At 32.2% G+C, this 14640-nt stretch overlaps 1 protein-coding gene across 1 annotated transcript in view; it reads left to right on the forward strand.

Moving 5' to 3' along the window:
* The first annotated feature begins 2757 nt into the window (after positions 1-2757).
* prc (collagen IV-like protein pericardin) overlaps positions 2758-14640 on the forward strand; it is a 45277-nt gene continuing 33394 nt past the window's right edge. The window contains exon 1 of the mRNA XM_072537952.1: positions 2758-2915. Coding sequence (XP_072394053.1) covers positions 2841-2915 — 75 coding nt within the window. The 5' untranslated portion in view covers positions 2758-2840. The remainder of the gene's footprint in view (positions 2916-14640) is intronic.

The raw sequence follows: 14640 nt of genomic DNA on the forward strand, positions 1-14640 counted from the left end.
GAATAGAAAAGAAATATGCTTTATTGTCACTGAAATTAGATAAATCGTCAATATTACAAAATAAAAGAATGAAAGTAAAACAAAAACAATTTATTGCAAACTTTAAATAAATTGCAAATTGTACTATTCGTACAAATAAAATACAACCTTAGGAACAATAAAACTTAAAGGAACAATAAAAATAAATGCATAAAAATTACATGAAAAAATAAATCAAAACACCAACTAACTAATATTATTTACATTAAATGTTCGAATTGTAATCCACCTGCTGCAACACACATTTCGAATCGTTCCAGAAGATTTCTGGTACATGTGGCTCGAATCATTTCGGGAGTAATTTGGCGACATGCTTGTCTTATTTTTTCTTTTAATTTCTCTAAATTTTGCGGTTTTAATTGGTAAACAATATATTTTATCGCTCCCCAAAAGAAAGAGTAAAGAGGTGACAAATCACACATGAACGTGCGGCCCACTTAATTTCTGGAGAGATTTTGATAACCACTATCCAGTGGTTATCAAAACGGTTTTGTAGGTGGTCGCTAACGATTCTCGCATTATGTGGAGGAGCTCCGTCTTGTTGCCACCACATTTCTTGACTCTCATGAAGAGGAATATCTTCTAGCAAATCGGGTAAAATGTTTTCTAAAAAGTCTAAATATCGAATACCTGTTAGAGTGCCGTTAAAAAGGTAAGGTCCTATAACACGGCCATTAAATAAACCGCACTACACATTTATACCCCAAATATTCTGAAATCTTGTTTCCATCATCCAATGTGGGTTCACGGGAGACCAATAATTGGAATTGTGACGGTTGACAACACCATTATTGTGAAATCTAGCCTCATCACTCCACAATATTTTTGATAAAAAAAGTGGATCATCACTGATTTTTAACATCATTTTTGCAATAAACTCAAGACGTCTTTGGTCATCACCAGGCTGTAATCCTTGAACTAGGTGCACTTTAAAAGGATGGTACTTAAAATATTTGAGAACTCTATACACACAACTTTTTGAAATGCCACATTCACTGGCGAGGGTTCTAACAGACACCTTGGGATTAAAATTAACATATGCTAGTACATTAATAAGTTTTGGTTACATCTTACTGTGCGTTCAATTGTACCTCTTTTATTATTAGGAAAATGTCCCTGTCTAAGTGAGCGTTCCAAATTCTTAAAGGTTTTTTCGCTTGGAATGTTTCAATTTGGAAACCTTTCTTGATATAATTGTCGGGAAATTCTCCATAAATCAAAAATATATCAACGTACTCGTCAGGCGAAAATAAATAAGGCATATTGAAATGTTATAAATACACAATTACAACAAATATAATTATTACTGATCTAATACCAAACGTCAAAAATAATAATTGTTGATTTGACAGATCAAATCATGGCAACCAGAATTAAGGGTAATATCCAAGACGTAAAATAACCGCAAAAGTTTTTCAAATATTGTGACCTTATTCTAAGAGATTTTTTTGTTAATTTTTGCACACTTAATTTTGCACATTGGAAGATAACGTATGCTCCTGCAAAGACCAAATTTTGAAAAATTAAAAATAATATTTAAATAAAAAGAGTGTGTACTTCGTACGCACGTAAGAAGTTATACTACGTAGTTAAAATAGTAAAATTTTCAGTGATAATAAAGCATAATATTTCTTTTCTATTCTATTTTTTAAGGCTATCTTGATTAATTTAACAAAACTAAAAAATAAACTGATATTTTTTTGATACCTTACAAACCCATTTTATTTTTAAAAAATCGATTGAATAGACGATAGAAGACCACATCTAAAACAATAAAAAATGTACAGGGTGCCATTAAAAAATTTAAGTTAGGGGTTGTAACTAAGAGATGAATATTTAGGGGATGCTGTTTTCTTCGCCATATTAAAGTGTATTACAAGTGGAATAGATCACTTTGTGTCCCATTCGAAAATCTCTATTCGTTTAAGAGATATAGCGTGGGTAAATTAGTCTGGGACACGCTGTATAATAAGTATCCATAAATGTAAAAAAAGATTGTAATACCGAGTGGCGCTAATAACCACACAGGTTGATGCGCCTTAATTGTAAATAAAAAAAAGTACCTTTTTCATTGCTGCACAACTTCAGCTATGATTTTCAATCGGTATGAAATGACTTTTAAGAATAAACCAGCTGTCGTTCCATGAAAAATGCTTATAAACTTTTATATTAAACCTACTTTAAAAAGTGCAACAAAATTTCAAATTGTATTAAACAGGAGTTATTCACTGTTAATATAGAGTAAAATAATGTATTCAATTATTTTAGCATCACAGAATAGATCTTTAAAAAATGTTAAACGCATTTTGCATGAATGCATTTTTCCATTTTGACAACAACTAGAGGTTTCAATAAAGATCGTTTTATTTTCGGATTATGTGGACTTTTTCTAAAGAAACTTTATAGAAGCAATATAAATTTTCACACATGAAACAAAATAAAAGAATTGTAAATGTTAAACAATTAAAACTAAACTTATAAAAGGAGTTGTTAAATGTTAAAAAAAATAATTTTGAGTAGTATTTTAGATAAATAAATAATTTTAGAAAATAATCTACTGAGATAAAGTGATAGTTACCATAAAATTAATTAAAAACCACAATAATTAACCATGAGAAAACCACAACAAATTTCGAAATTCGTTTTTATATAATAAAAACCATCACACAGACATAAAATAATCCAAGTATGTTAACGTTTCGATATCTTTCACAGGGGACACCATGTCAGGGGTCATTCGTAAACAGGAATAGATTCAACACATTTGTTGATAGACCGCTAAGGCGGTCACTACTCCAATCATGAGAAGCAAGTTTTTCTGTGTGATTTTTGTGATTTTTTACAATTTTCCGCTGTATCGACAAGATTCGATTGAGGTAAATATGCATCGATGTTGTTTATTTATTGAACGATGAACTTTCGGGTTATTTTTTATTTTATTTGATAATAATGTGTTTTTACTAGTAAAGATTATGGCGCCAAAATCGGTACCTCGTGTGTATTGGTACAACTATGTGTAAATTTTGGATAAGCTTACGGAGGTTACATTTACTTAGAAATTAAACAGTTATTTTATATTTTCAATACAAAAATTATACTTAGGATTAGAAGTGTTTACAAAAGCAATAAAATTAAAAACTAATGTCCTATAATAATTGCAGTTGCTTAAATTACAGCCTACTTAATAATATTAAACATGTATTTGTCTTTTCTTGTCGTATTTGAGGTCTTTTTTATATCTTTTAGGAATATTTAGTATTTCAGTCGTAATAACTTGAATAAAATTTGACATCATTACTTTTCTCGTTATTTATCGCAATTTATCAACTTGTACACTTTCCTACTACAATTTACTTTGATTCATTTTTTATTAGGCTGATGAGTTATATGGAACGTTATGGAAGAAAGAGGCTATCCAAAATATCTTTGAAATGTTTATTTTCCTTTTCTGAAGAAATCTTATCTCCGTTTCGAAGGTTGACAATTATCAAAGCTTTCGTACCTCTGAGACTAAAGTTCTAAATGTATAATCATTAGTGATTTTGAACTATTCACGCAGATTTTTCAGTTAAGAATATCTTCTCATTCCCTCTTCTTTCACTGATTTTTCTGTGCATTAAGAGTCGAAGTAGTTGTTATATGTCAGCTCTCATATATTTAAGGTAATGCAGTTGTCTTTTTGAATAGATATTACAACTTCTTTGACTTTTTTTATACACCGTAACATGTCGTTATTGGTGATTCTTTGTATCCATGAAATTTATAATATTCTACAACCAGAATTATTCTACTTTTTTAATGTCGTTCTTCTTTGGTATCCACGATTTACCGGTAATCGAACGATTACCGGTACGATTACCAAATTGATTTTATTTATCAATAGACCGTAGTTTATTGGTTGCAAATATCAACATATGACCCAAATAATTAATAAGAAAATGAGGCCCAAGATAGATATAAGATTATTAAAAGAAAATGACATCCATAAAAAAGTAAAAACAGATATAAATAAGAATTTTGCGAAAATAGTTGAAGACACTACCAGAGACATTGTTAGGTTTCCTTTAATTTTAATCCCATAATACTGATCATCATAGGCTTTAGGACTGGCAATAGCATACAACCGTGACGAACCTCTCTTTTTATTTATATATCTTTGGTTTTCTTTTTAGCTATTTGTACTGCTGCAGCTCATTGACCATAATAGATATTGGAAATAATGTAGATATCTCTTGTATGTAGCTTTTTTCAGGAACAATTACATTAGATGATCATGACGAACTTTATCAAAGGCTTTATTATAGTTAATAAAACACAAATACGTATCTTGAGTCATATCTATGTATTTCTGGGAGATTACATTACGTGCGAACAATGCATCACGAGTGCCTAGGCCATTTCTAAATCCAAACTGTATCATAAATATCCTGTTCTATTGTTATGTTTTTCAGTGTATACTTCATCAGGTTTATAGTGCTTTAATCGTGGCTATATTTCTTTTTCTAGTTTCATGACCGTTATCCATTTTTAGATATCATGTTGGCTACCATATTCCCTATCGTGATTTTATTTACATAGCAGCTCTAAATAATGACGTAGTCGATTAGATTTTTCAGAAATGATGTTCTTCCTCTATCAGGACCACGTTTACCTTGGATCTTTCGCTGGATAATCAGATGTAAAAATTCATATTTTTCATAGCGTCTCATAATGTGATCGAAGTATTTCAGCTTGCGTTTTTATTTTTTCTCGGTATGGTTACAAAGGTTGATATCAGCCATTCATCATTATTTTGGCTTTACAACCCTGCGTGAATCCTAGCCTCTTCAAGAAGTTCTCTCCAGTCGTCATTATCCATCGTCTTTCTCCGCCAAGCTTGTATTCCCATCTTTCTCATGTCTTCATCGATGTCATCAAGAAACCTTGTTGTGAGTCTTCCTCTTCTTTTCTGACCAATGGATATATCAAGGAGCATTTTTCTAGCTGGGTCATTTTGTTTTATCCATATTACATGCCCTATCCACCTTAGACGTCCTATCTTAATATTTTTACGATATCTGGTTCCTGGTATATTCTATAAGGTTCGAAGTTTAATCGTCTTCTCCACACTTTATTGTCATTCACTGCTCTATAGATACGCCTTAGTACTTTTCTTTTGAAACATCCTAACCTGCTTTTATTATATTTTGTTAGAGTACAGGTCTCTGAACCATATGTTAGGACTGAGCGTTTTATTATTTTGTAGTGTTTTATTTTTGTATTTCTTGATATAATTGTCGATTTAATTAGGAGATTGAGCCCAAAATAGCATCTGTGGACCATGCAAATTCTGCGGTTTATATCTGCAGTAGTTTATTTCCAACGTTCAGTGAAAGAAGCGCTTTCAGGTATACAAATTCATTCACTGCTTCGATGACGGCGTTTTCTATAACAAGTGGTCGTAGGATTTGTGGTTGCATCCTTATTTTCATATACTTTGTTTTGTTGGTGTTTATTATTAAACACATTTTTATAACTAATGATGATGCTGATGATTTTTAATGATACATACTCCTCTCGTACAGCGTTTTCCGTTCTCCCAACAATATTGATATCATCAGCATAGGCAAGGATTTGCACTGATTTATTATATATTGAACCAATGGTTGTGATTTTTGACATACGTATTACTTTTCCAAGACCCAAATTAAATAGTTTTTGTCCTCCTGGCATAGCTCGTTATTTGTTTTAAATGTTTCAGACAGTTTCCCCTGAATACTTACTCTATATTCAACTTTTTCAAGAGTTAGTTTTATTAAATTTACCAATTGATTTGGTATTCTTTCATTTCTTTGAACTTTCTCTTGTGTTCACAGAGTCCTAGGCTGCTTTTCAGTCCATAAATATGTGATGAGTATCAATGCCATATTCCATTGTTTTTTCCAAAATTTGTTTCAGGGTTGCAATCTGATGGATTGCCGATTTACCACTTCTGAAACCAGCTTAGTACTTTTTTACTATCCGTTCTGCATATGGTGCCATACGGTGACATAATACTGTGAACAATATTTTATACGCTGCATTTAGAAGCGTAATTCCTCTATAGTTAGAACATTTAAAGATATCTTCTTTTTTGTATATGCTGCAAAGTATTCCAATATTGCAATCATTGGGGAGGGAATTATGTGTCCATATTTCTTTTATGAGCTGCTGTAATGCCATTATGGTATTGTGGCCACCTCTATATATAGTTCAGCTGGGAGATTATCTATTCCGGGTGATTTATTTCTGGTTCGTTTTTTAACTGCATCTTTAACTTCAAGAATCGTTGGTGGTTCCTCTTCGCCCTCGTCTGTTCCCCATGCCTAATCAATTTCGTCTTCTAGGTTTTTTTCTTCTTCAGTGTCTAAATTCAGTGTCTGGTTAAAGTAGTCCACCCATCTATTCAACACATTTTTCCTTGTTGTTAAGAGGTCGCCATTCTGACTTCTGCTATGACTTGTGGTTGCCTTGAATTCTTTTCTGTTGATGTTAACTTTCTTATATGAATTCTTTCTCTCTGTTGAGGTTTTCTATATATTTAAGTCCCTTAGTTAAGTGGTTTCGTTTTTTTAGTGTATTCTCTTTTCTTCTCTTCTCTTTGTCTGGTAATTATCTACAGTTTTTCTAGTTCGCTGATATCAGCCATTGCTGTGGTATATTTCCTGGTTTATAAATCCTGTTAAATAAATGTACCGGTATGTATGCGCTTCATCAATAAGTTTAAGGATTTAGGCTAGTAGTTCGTCTGAGCTTGGTGTTTTTTATTAAATTTATTGCATATGTTAAGAACTTTATCTCCGTAAATGCGTTCAAGGTGGATACTTTGTCTATGGTCGTCAAAAAGCTCCTCAACACATATTCTCCAAATTTTCATTTTTTTATGAATATTGAAGCTTTCATGTTTTCATGCATGTGCCTTTATATGTTCTTCTTCTGTTCATTAAATATTTATACAAATTATTCAAATAAATTAATATATTAGAAACACAAACTTAGAAGTTATTAACGAATAACATTAGTTGCAATATTATGAGAATCTCAGGAATACCCTAAGTAGTTGTATAGAAGGGGATGTCGTCTTCTTCTTTTTGTTTGGGATTTGTTTAGTGTCTTCAGCTAATCGGAATAGTTGTTCGGCACTGAGTATTCCTGACCAATCGCTAATGTTCTTGAGCATGACATCTGCTTCCTTCTATTTCCTTTTGCTCTATCTAACTGTGTCTTCATGGGTGCGCACGGTCGAAATGACCTGGTCAGAATTTACAATTTTAACTGTTATGGTTTTTCAACCAATTCAGTTTCATTTAATGGTAATATTAATGAAAATAGATAATAAACAGTAAATGGATAGTATTTAACATAACTAATGCTGAAGTAAGTAATATTGAGGAAAATTTGTTTGACATTTATTTAATATGTTCCTTTTGTGTATTATCCCCTGGAAAAAAAGTAATTATCTTAAAAATAACACTATTAGATCTAAGATGTTCAGTATTTATTCTTTTTGTTCTTTACAACTTACGAATGAGTGTTCTTTACAAATATAGGTTTGGCACTGTTTACATTGAGTTTCTACTTTTTTTTACAAGAAGAGTAACAATTCTTCGTCGACATTCCAAATGTTCATGAATCAGTTCTTTCACAAGAGTTTTAAAATATTTTCTTAACATATTATTTAAATATTTATACCTGCAACATTTAGCATAAAAAAGAATAATGTAAAAGACCACCAGCAGGTTTTTCGAGACACTGAATAATTTCCCTTTAGTTCATCCACTACGTTCACTCCTCCCTTGGCACTGTTGGAAAATGTTATCATAGTAGGTTTGCACTTACCACCTGCGTTTCCATCGATCTCATCTGTAAGTGCATTGTTGAGAGTATTAGCACTATTTTATTTCGCTTAAGGTTATATGACATTAATGTTATGTCTTTAGTAAAGTCAAATATACTTGTATTCATTTTTCGTTTCTTTAATTTTGCTGAAAAAAATCCAGGAATTTCACGTTTATTTTTCTCAGAGTCCCTACAAAGATTAAATTGTGATTTTGGAATAACTACAGTGCCAAAAAATTTAACGTGAACCTATTATCGCACGTTTCATAAATTGGCTGAATTAACCTTTGTATAATAGAAGAAGCACTGTTATCTAATCAAAAAGATCCATCATGGAGAGTTCCAACGTAAACGTCAAAATTAATCATATAAAAAGTCATAACATTGCTACAATTTTCAATCCATACCTCGTCGGCTTATTTGGAATCTACTGCCGAAATGCGTATCTGCCACGAATTGATTAATCTGAATCTGAATCAATGATTAATGAAGCATTTCATTAATCGTTACAAATTAAGAAACTTTGTAGTTCGTTCTACATCTATAAATAAAATCAATAACAATTTTAGTTTAGCTAATTTATCAAACTATTTCCTAAATTCTCTGTCACCCACATTATCAAATCGTAAAACCCTCAATAGAAACTGAAAATGATTTAGTCTCATGGTAAGTCGGAAAAACTCCAGGCCTACACAGTCTTGCATCCATAAGTTTTTCAAATTTATATGGGATGAACGCGGAACGACTGCCAAATACAAGCGACGTAATACTACCTTGATTTGAACCACGTTTGTATCTTCTGCATCTCGACCTCTAATATACCGAGCTCTATCGATTTTTGCAAGGTATTGTACCGTTTTTAAATAAAACGAGCGGTTCTTAATTTATATAAATATATTTATTTATAAGTTTACAACACGAAAATATCTTATCGACTAACTGAACTCATAACATCGTTACATATATATATATATATATATATATATATATATATATATATATATATATATATATATATATATACCAAAAGTATTATTCTAGAATCATCTGGAGTAGTCCACCTGTAATTCGTTTGTTTAACGGGTCGATCTGTCTCGCGCTCGATACATCTCTGGAAGCTTCTCGTCGTCTCGAGAGATGCAACCGTTATATGGGCTATGTCAAATGCATGGTCGTAACAGTATCTATTTGTGCATTGAGCTATTTCGTCTTTTCAGTGTGGAGTCCGGAAAATACAATTCCCAAGACTGAAGAACTTGATCCGCTTTTTGGCAATTTTACAGACTCTGCTGGACTGAGTGACAATATTTATTTTATTCTGTTTTCAGTTTCTAATGAAATTTCTTGGGAATTTGTTCCCCAAAGATATTTTTGTCTTTTTCAATAAAAGACATACTTCGTCTGATATTTGGGTCATTTAGTTTTTCACTTCCAAAGAGCTCCCAGTCCGATTTATTCGTGGTCACTAGTTAGGTCTTGACCTAATTCCATACGTTCTTCTTCATCAGAGCCACTTAACAGGTCTTCGTCGCTTGAAACCTCCTCCCACAATTTTAGAAGACGTTTTTGTTCTTCTTTATAATATGACGTAATCTAGAACAAAAAATATAGTTACTTACTTTTTTACTAACAATAATATTTTCATGATTTTTCTAATTTCAAAAAATTACCACAATAAATATTTTATCAGTACTTATCGAAATTTACTAAGAAGAATATAAAAAATAACTACTTTAATAATTTAATCAGTTCAAACACACATTTTATCACGTAAAAACACGCACTATTATCGAAAGCACCAGGTAAGAACAATTAAAGATTTAAATTCTTGCCATCTTCGACGTAAATATGGAAACTACCTGAAAAGGTCTGTGATTCGTTAATAACCAATAATCAGGATAACCATACAAAATCATTTCTAGAATTGCAAATAAATATCTCTTCTAAAAATACTGCCAAATAATATTTTGTAAAAAAACCCAGTCGAAACAACCCAGGCGCGTGTACACCCGGCTTAAAATGAGTAACTCTCTCAATGTTGATCTATTTGTAAGGAAACGTGGCCGTGAGTCTTAGAAGCATTCATTTTTAGACCTATTTCTCTTCTTAACGTGTTTACATAATCCAATAACTCTTGAACACACTGGAGACTATCGCATAGGATAACAGTATGGTCAGCGTATCTAAGATTATTAATCAATTCATCATTGGTTTTTACTCCAAAGTCTTTATCTTACAAAGTCTGTTTGAATATTATATCCCAGTAGATATTAAATAAGAGCGGGGATAGAATGCATCCCTGTTTGACGCCTCTTCGAATGTATCATTCGTCTGTTAATCTCCCATCGACTCGTATGACTGCTTTCTGCTTCTATTACAATACAAGTTTTCTATGATACGTAGATTTTTACCATAAATAACTTTGATTCTTAAATTGTTTAAAAGCGTTTTATGATGTATCCTATTGAAAGACTTTTTATAATCGATGAAGGCCACATAAATATCTTTGCGTTGGTCACTGCATTTATAGACAAGTACATTAAACAAAAATGTGCAAAACAGAAGAACAAATTTTATACAGAATTGTCCACACAATAATGGAACTTCTGAAAAATAGCTAAGTCTTCTGAGTCTACAAAGCAAAATATAAAGGGAATAAACAGAAAGACCATCCCAGACGAGGCCACTGTCTCTGCCTCAAATAGTTTGTGAGGACCTCAATCTGGATCCTATAGGCAAAACCTTAGAACAGCAAGGGACCTTCACCAGAGTTTTTATTGCTATGAAAAGGTTTGATGCCATCTTAGTACAAGAGCTTTTATGTAGCAATTCCGCCGAAGTCTTAAAGACTGGTGTAATAGTTAATGATGGCAAGGCAATAGGACCTGGTGGAATACCTGTGGAGGTTTGGAAGACGCTAGAAGAGGAAGGGATTGATATTTTGTGGCAAATGATGGGTAGGATATATGAGGAAGAAAGGATACCTAATGCATGGAAAGAGAGTGTGGGTATCATTGTATTAAGATAAAAGGAACATTCAGGACTGTAATTTTGGAGAAAACCGTATAGCGAAGTTTAGGGAGAGGGACATCCATAGAAAAACAGTTTGAGTTTATGCCAGGGAGGAGCACAACGGATGCCTTGTTTGCTTTGAGACAGTTGGTAGAGAATTAAGGCGAGAAGAAAAGGAAGCTATATTTGGTATTTACAGATCTTGAGAAGGTGTATGACATAGTCCCTAAACAAGAGCTAGGGAAATGTATGTATGCTGAAAAGTACGTAAGGCTCGTGAAGGAGATGTACGAGAGAGCATACACCAAAGTAAGGACTTGTGTCGGATTGACCGAAAGTTTTCCAGTGACGGTTGGTTTGTATTAAGCCTCTTCACTGAGCCCTTACTTTTTTAATCGTGTTATGGATGTACTGACAGAGAAAGTAAGGGAGGGGGCTCCTTGGTCAATGATCTTTGCTGATGATATCAGTGTTAGTAGAGGAGAGCAAAGATATGTTAGAGGGTTGGAGAAGGGTTATTAAGGAGGGAGAACTTATTAGCATGTCGAAAACGGAGTATATGAGGTTAGGAGGTAGAGGAATGGTTGAGTTCATATAATTGCTTAGAGAGAAACTAGGAATAGTAGGAAAGTTTAAATACCTTGGCTCCTACATAAAGGAAAATGAGACACTAGATCTAGAAACTACCCACAGGATACAGGCTGGATGCGAATGAGCAGAGTACTTTGTGATCTAAAATCGTGGAAGGGTTGAAAGGAAAGATATACAAGAGTGTGGTAAGACCTGCGTTGGGTATGGCAGTGAAGTGTGGCCTTAAAAGAAGATTAAAGAAGATAGAGGTAACTGAAATAAAAATGTTACACATGTCTCAAAAATGTTCAACAGCAAAGACTGAGAAAAGACAAAAAGATAGATGGAAAAACTGTTTGACAAAGGACTAAAGAGAGAAACGTTTAGGTGAAAAAGACCCCAAGGGCAGAAATAAGTGGCGACAAAGAGTAAGGAAGAGCGACCCCTTAACAGTGAAAAGCTGATAAAGCATAAGAAGAAGAATATGATGTATATTTAGCCACTTTCAGTACAACTTGTGTAGAACAAACAGCTTCCAGAAAAAAGAAAAAAAAATCCTAAACAAATGGAAACGGTTAGAAACTAACAAAAAATCAACATCTTGAGCATAAAGTTATAAAAAAACGAAAATATGTTAATGTTAATGGAATCCAAATATTTAGAATCAAAAATGTTTGGATTAATTTAGATTTAAATACGTTGCTCCTAAAATACTAACACTTTCAGAATTTTTTATTTACAATTGTATACTACACTGTGTGATATTGTAAAATAGAACATGACTGTTTCAGTGAACCGTCAACTAGGCACAAAAACAATATGTTGGCATTTTGATAAGACATTTTTTGTACTAAATTCGAAAGCGGTTAAAATAATATCCGCGGATAAGAAGATATTTATATACATTTCTTAACGAATTTATCGACAACTTTAGAACAAGAGTGGATTACAAAATATCTAATCTGTAGTTAATAGAAGATAGTTTTAAAGTAATTTAAAACTTTGTTTGTTTTGTTTTTATCCATCGTTTCAATTTACACATATTTTTCAATTAAATAAAATATATCTAGTGCTGATATTAATGTTGAAATTGAAACAGTTAATGGAGTTTACTGGCACTTAACGAAAGATTTTCTGTAGATAACACAGTGAAGTGTATTATCTTTTAAATACTCAAAAAAATTCAGTTTAATTAAATTGTGAGTTAGAGTGCCTACAGTATTACCTAACTAATAATAATTATGATCAGACAATTATTTTCTTTTTTGTACATACATACAACATGTTATAAATTATTTTAAAATCTGTTTCAAAAAATTTGGATTCTACATGCTGTTTCAAATCAAAAACTGAACAGTATATTTAAAGATAACAATTTATTGGTAACATATACAGGGATGAGTGCCTTAAGAACCGGAAAATAACGCAAAACATAGAAGACATATTAATCGATATTAACCTATAATTTACTTTACATTACATTAGAATTATCGAAAATTTCCCACCTTTAGACGTTAGCTTATGAGCTGGTTGACTTCAGTCATAGTAATACGTATCACGTAATGTAAGTAAAACAGTTTAAGTAGGAGTATTTTTTTATCCAAAATTAAAATATTGATCAATAATAAACTATGATTTGAGACGTCGCATACACTCTTCTCAATACAGAATTAGCATAGCTTGTTATTCTGTATTCGTCAACACAGAATTAATTATCAAATTACTACTAATTAAACTGTTTACTTACATTTGCTTTATTGTCTTCAATCAGTTTTTACTTTATGCGAATTTTAAAAAATGTAAATGTTCGACGTCATACTACTTGTAATATTATGACTGAAGTCAACTAGCTCATAAGCTAACGTCTAAAGGTGGGAAACTATCGATAGTCCTAATGTAATTTAATGTAAATTAGAGGTTTCTATCGATAATTTCCCACCTCTACTACTTTCATCTCTTTTTATTTCACAACGTATTATGTTTTCTATCTTTTGCGTTATTTTGCCGGTTCTTAAGGCACTCATCACTGTATAGACGAAGTAGTACAGCTATGGTGTAAATATTGTGAACAATTATACTCGAAAAATAGTAGCTATGAAATACACATCGATGAAAATGATTACGAAAAATAATCGGGTATTTAATTACATTAGAAGAAACTAAAGCTGGTATAAGCCTTCTGGTGTAGGAGACACCAGGGTGATAAAAAATATGAGAAAGGCTAATTCAAAAGTCGTACGCTAGTTATGTCAACTCATATGGACAAAACTGAAATGTGCTACACAAAGGACAACTTCCGTAATTGTTCCTTTTCATAAAAAAGCTTCCACCACAGAATGTAACAAATCTGAACTTATTTGGCGTAGACATAAGATTGGCACGGTAAATTAACAACGAAACAGAATAAATAAGGTTATAGTAAAATTCCACTATTGGAGCACTATTTGGAAGAGTGATTTCATCGTTTAAACGCCGAATGTCCTTAAATATAAATGTACTCAGCGGCCCCCGAAAACTACCCGTTTAATTTGCGTTTTCTCATCAGAAATCATAAAATGTATAATTAGTACATTTATTTGTGCTTCTCTATAGCAGACTTAACCACAAGATGCCGTACAGTGTAGCCGATTCTTGTTCATAAGTAGCAGTTATGGTCATACAAACCTGAATTCTTCGACGCAACGATTATTACCCACATAAAAATTCCAAAAAAATGAGTTTTTTCAATAGTAAAAATTGAACACAAAATTGTATTGAAATAAATTTTATTTACATGTTCAGTTTTGTTACATATTTAAGTTTATAAAATAAAAATTATTATGTTACATTTCATTCCCATTCCGTTTCAAAAATTTGGCAACTTGGGAATTTGTAAAGCATCGTTTCGTAGCGATAATACCACCGCACCTGCCGAAGCAAGAAACGTTCATTTACATAGGCGGTGCTAGCGGGAGTACTTCTGTTGCCTTTTGTGATTATATTTTTTGCGATTGAAGTTTGTGGTGATAATCCTAGTGTTATTGGAGTTTGTCGTTTTATAGTAAATTTTTAATTATATTCTGTGAATATTAAAATATAATGGACGATCAACCGAGTTGTTCCAAGAGAAGACAGCAAAATGTTAACGTCAGAAGAGAAGATAGTGATACGATATGAAGGAAT

The sequence above is a fragment of the Diabrotica undecimpunctata genome, chromosome 7 (genome assembly GCF_040954645.1).
Source record: "Diabrotica undecimpunctata isolate CICGRU chromosome 7, icDiaUnde3, whole genome shotgun sequence".
Classification (NCBI taxonomy): Eukaryota; Metazoa; Arthropoda; class Insecta; order Coleoptera; family Chrysomelidae; genus Diabrotica; species Diabrotica undecimpunctata.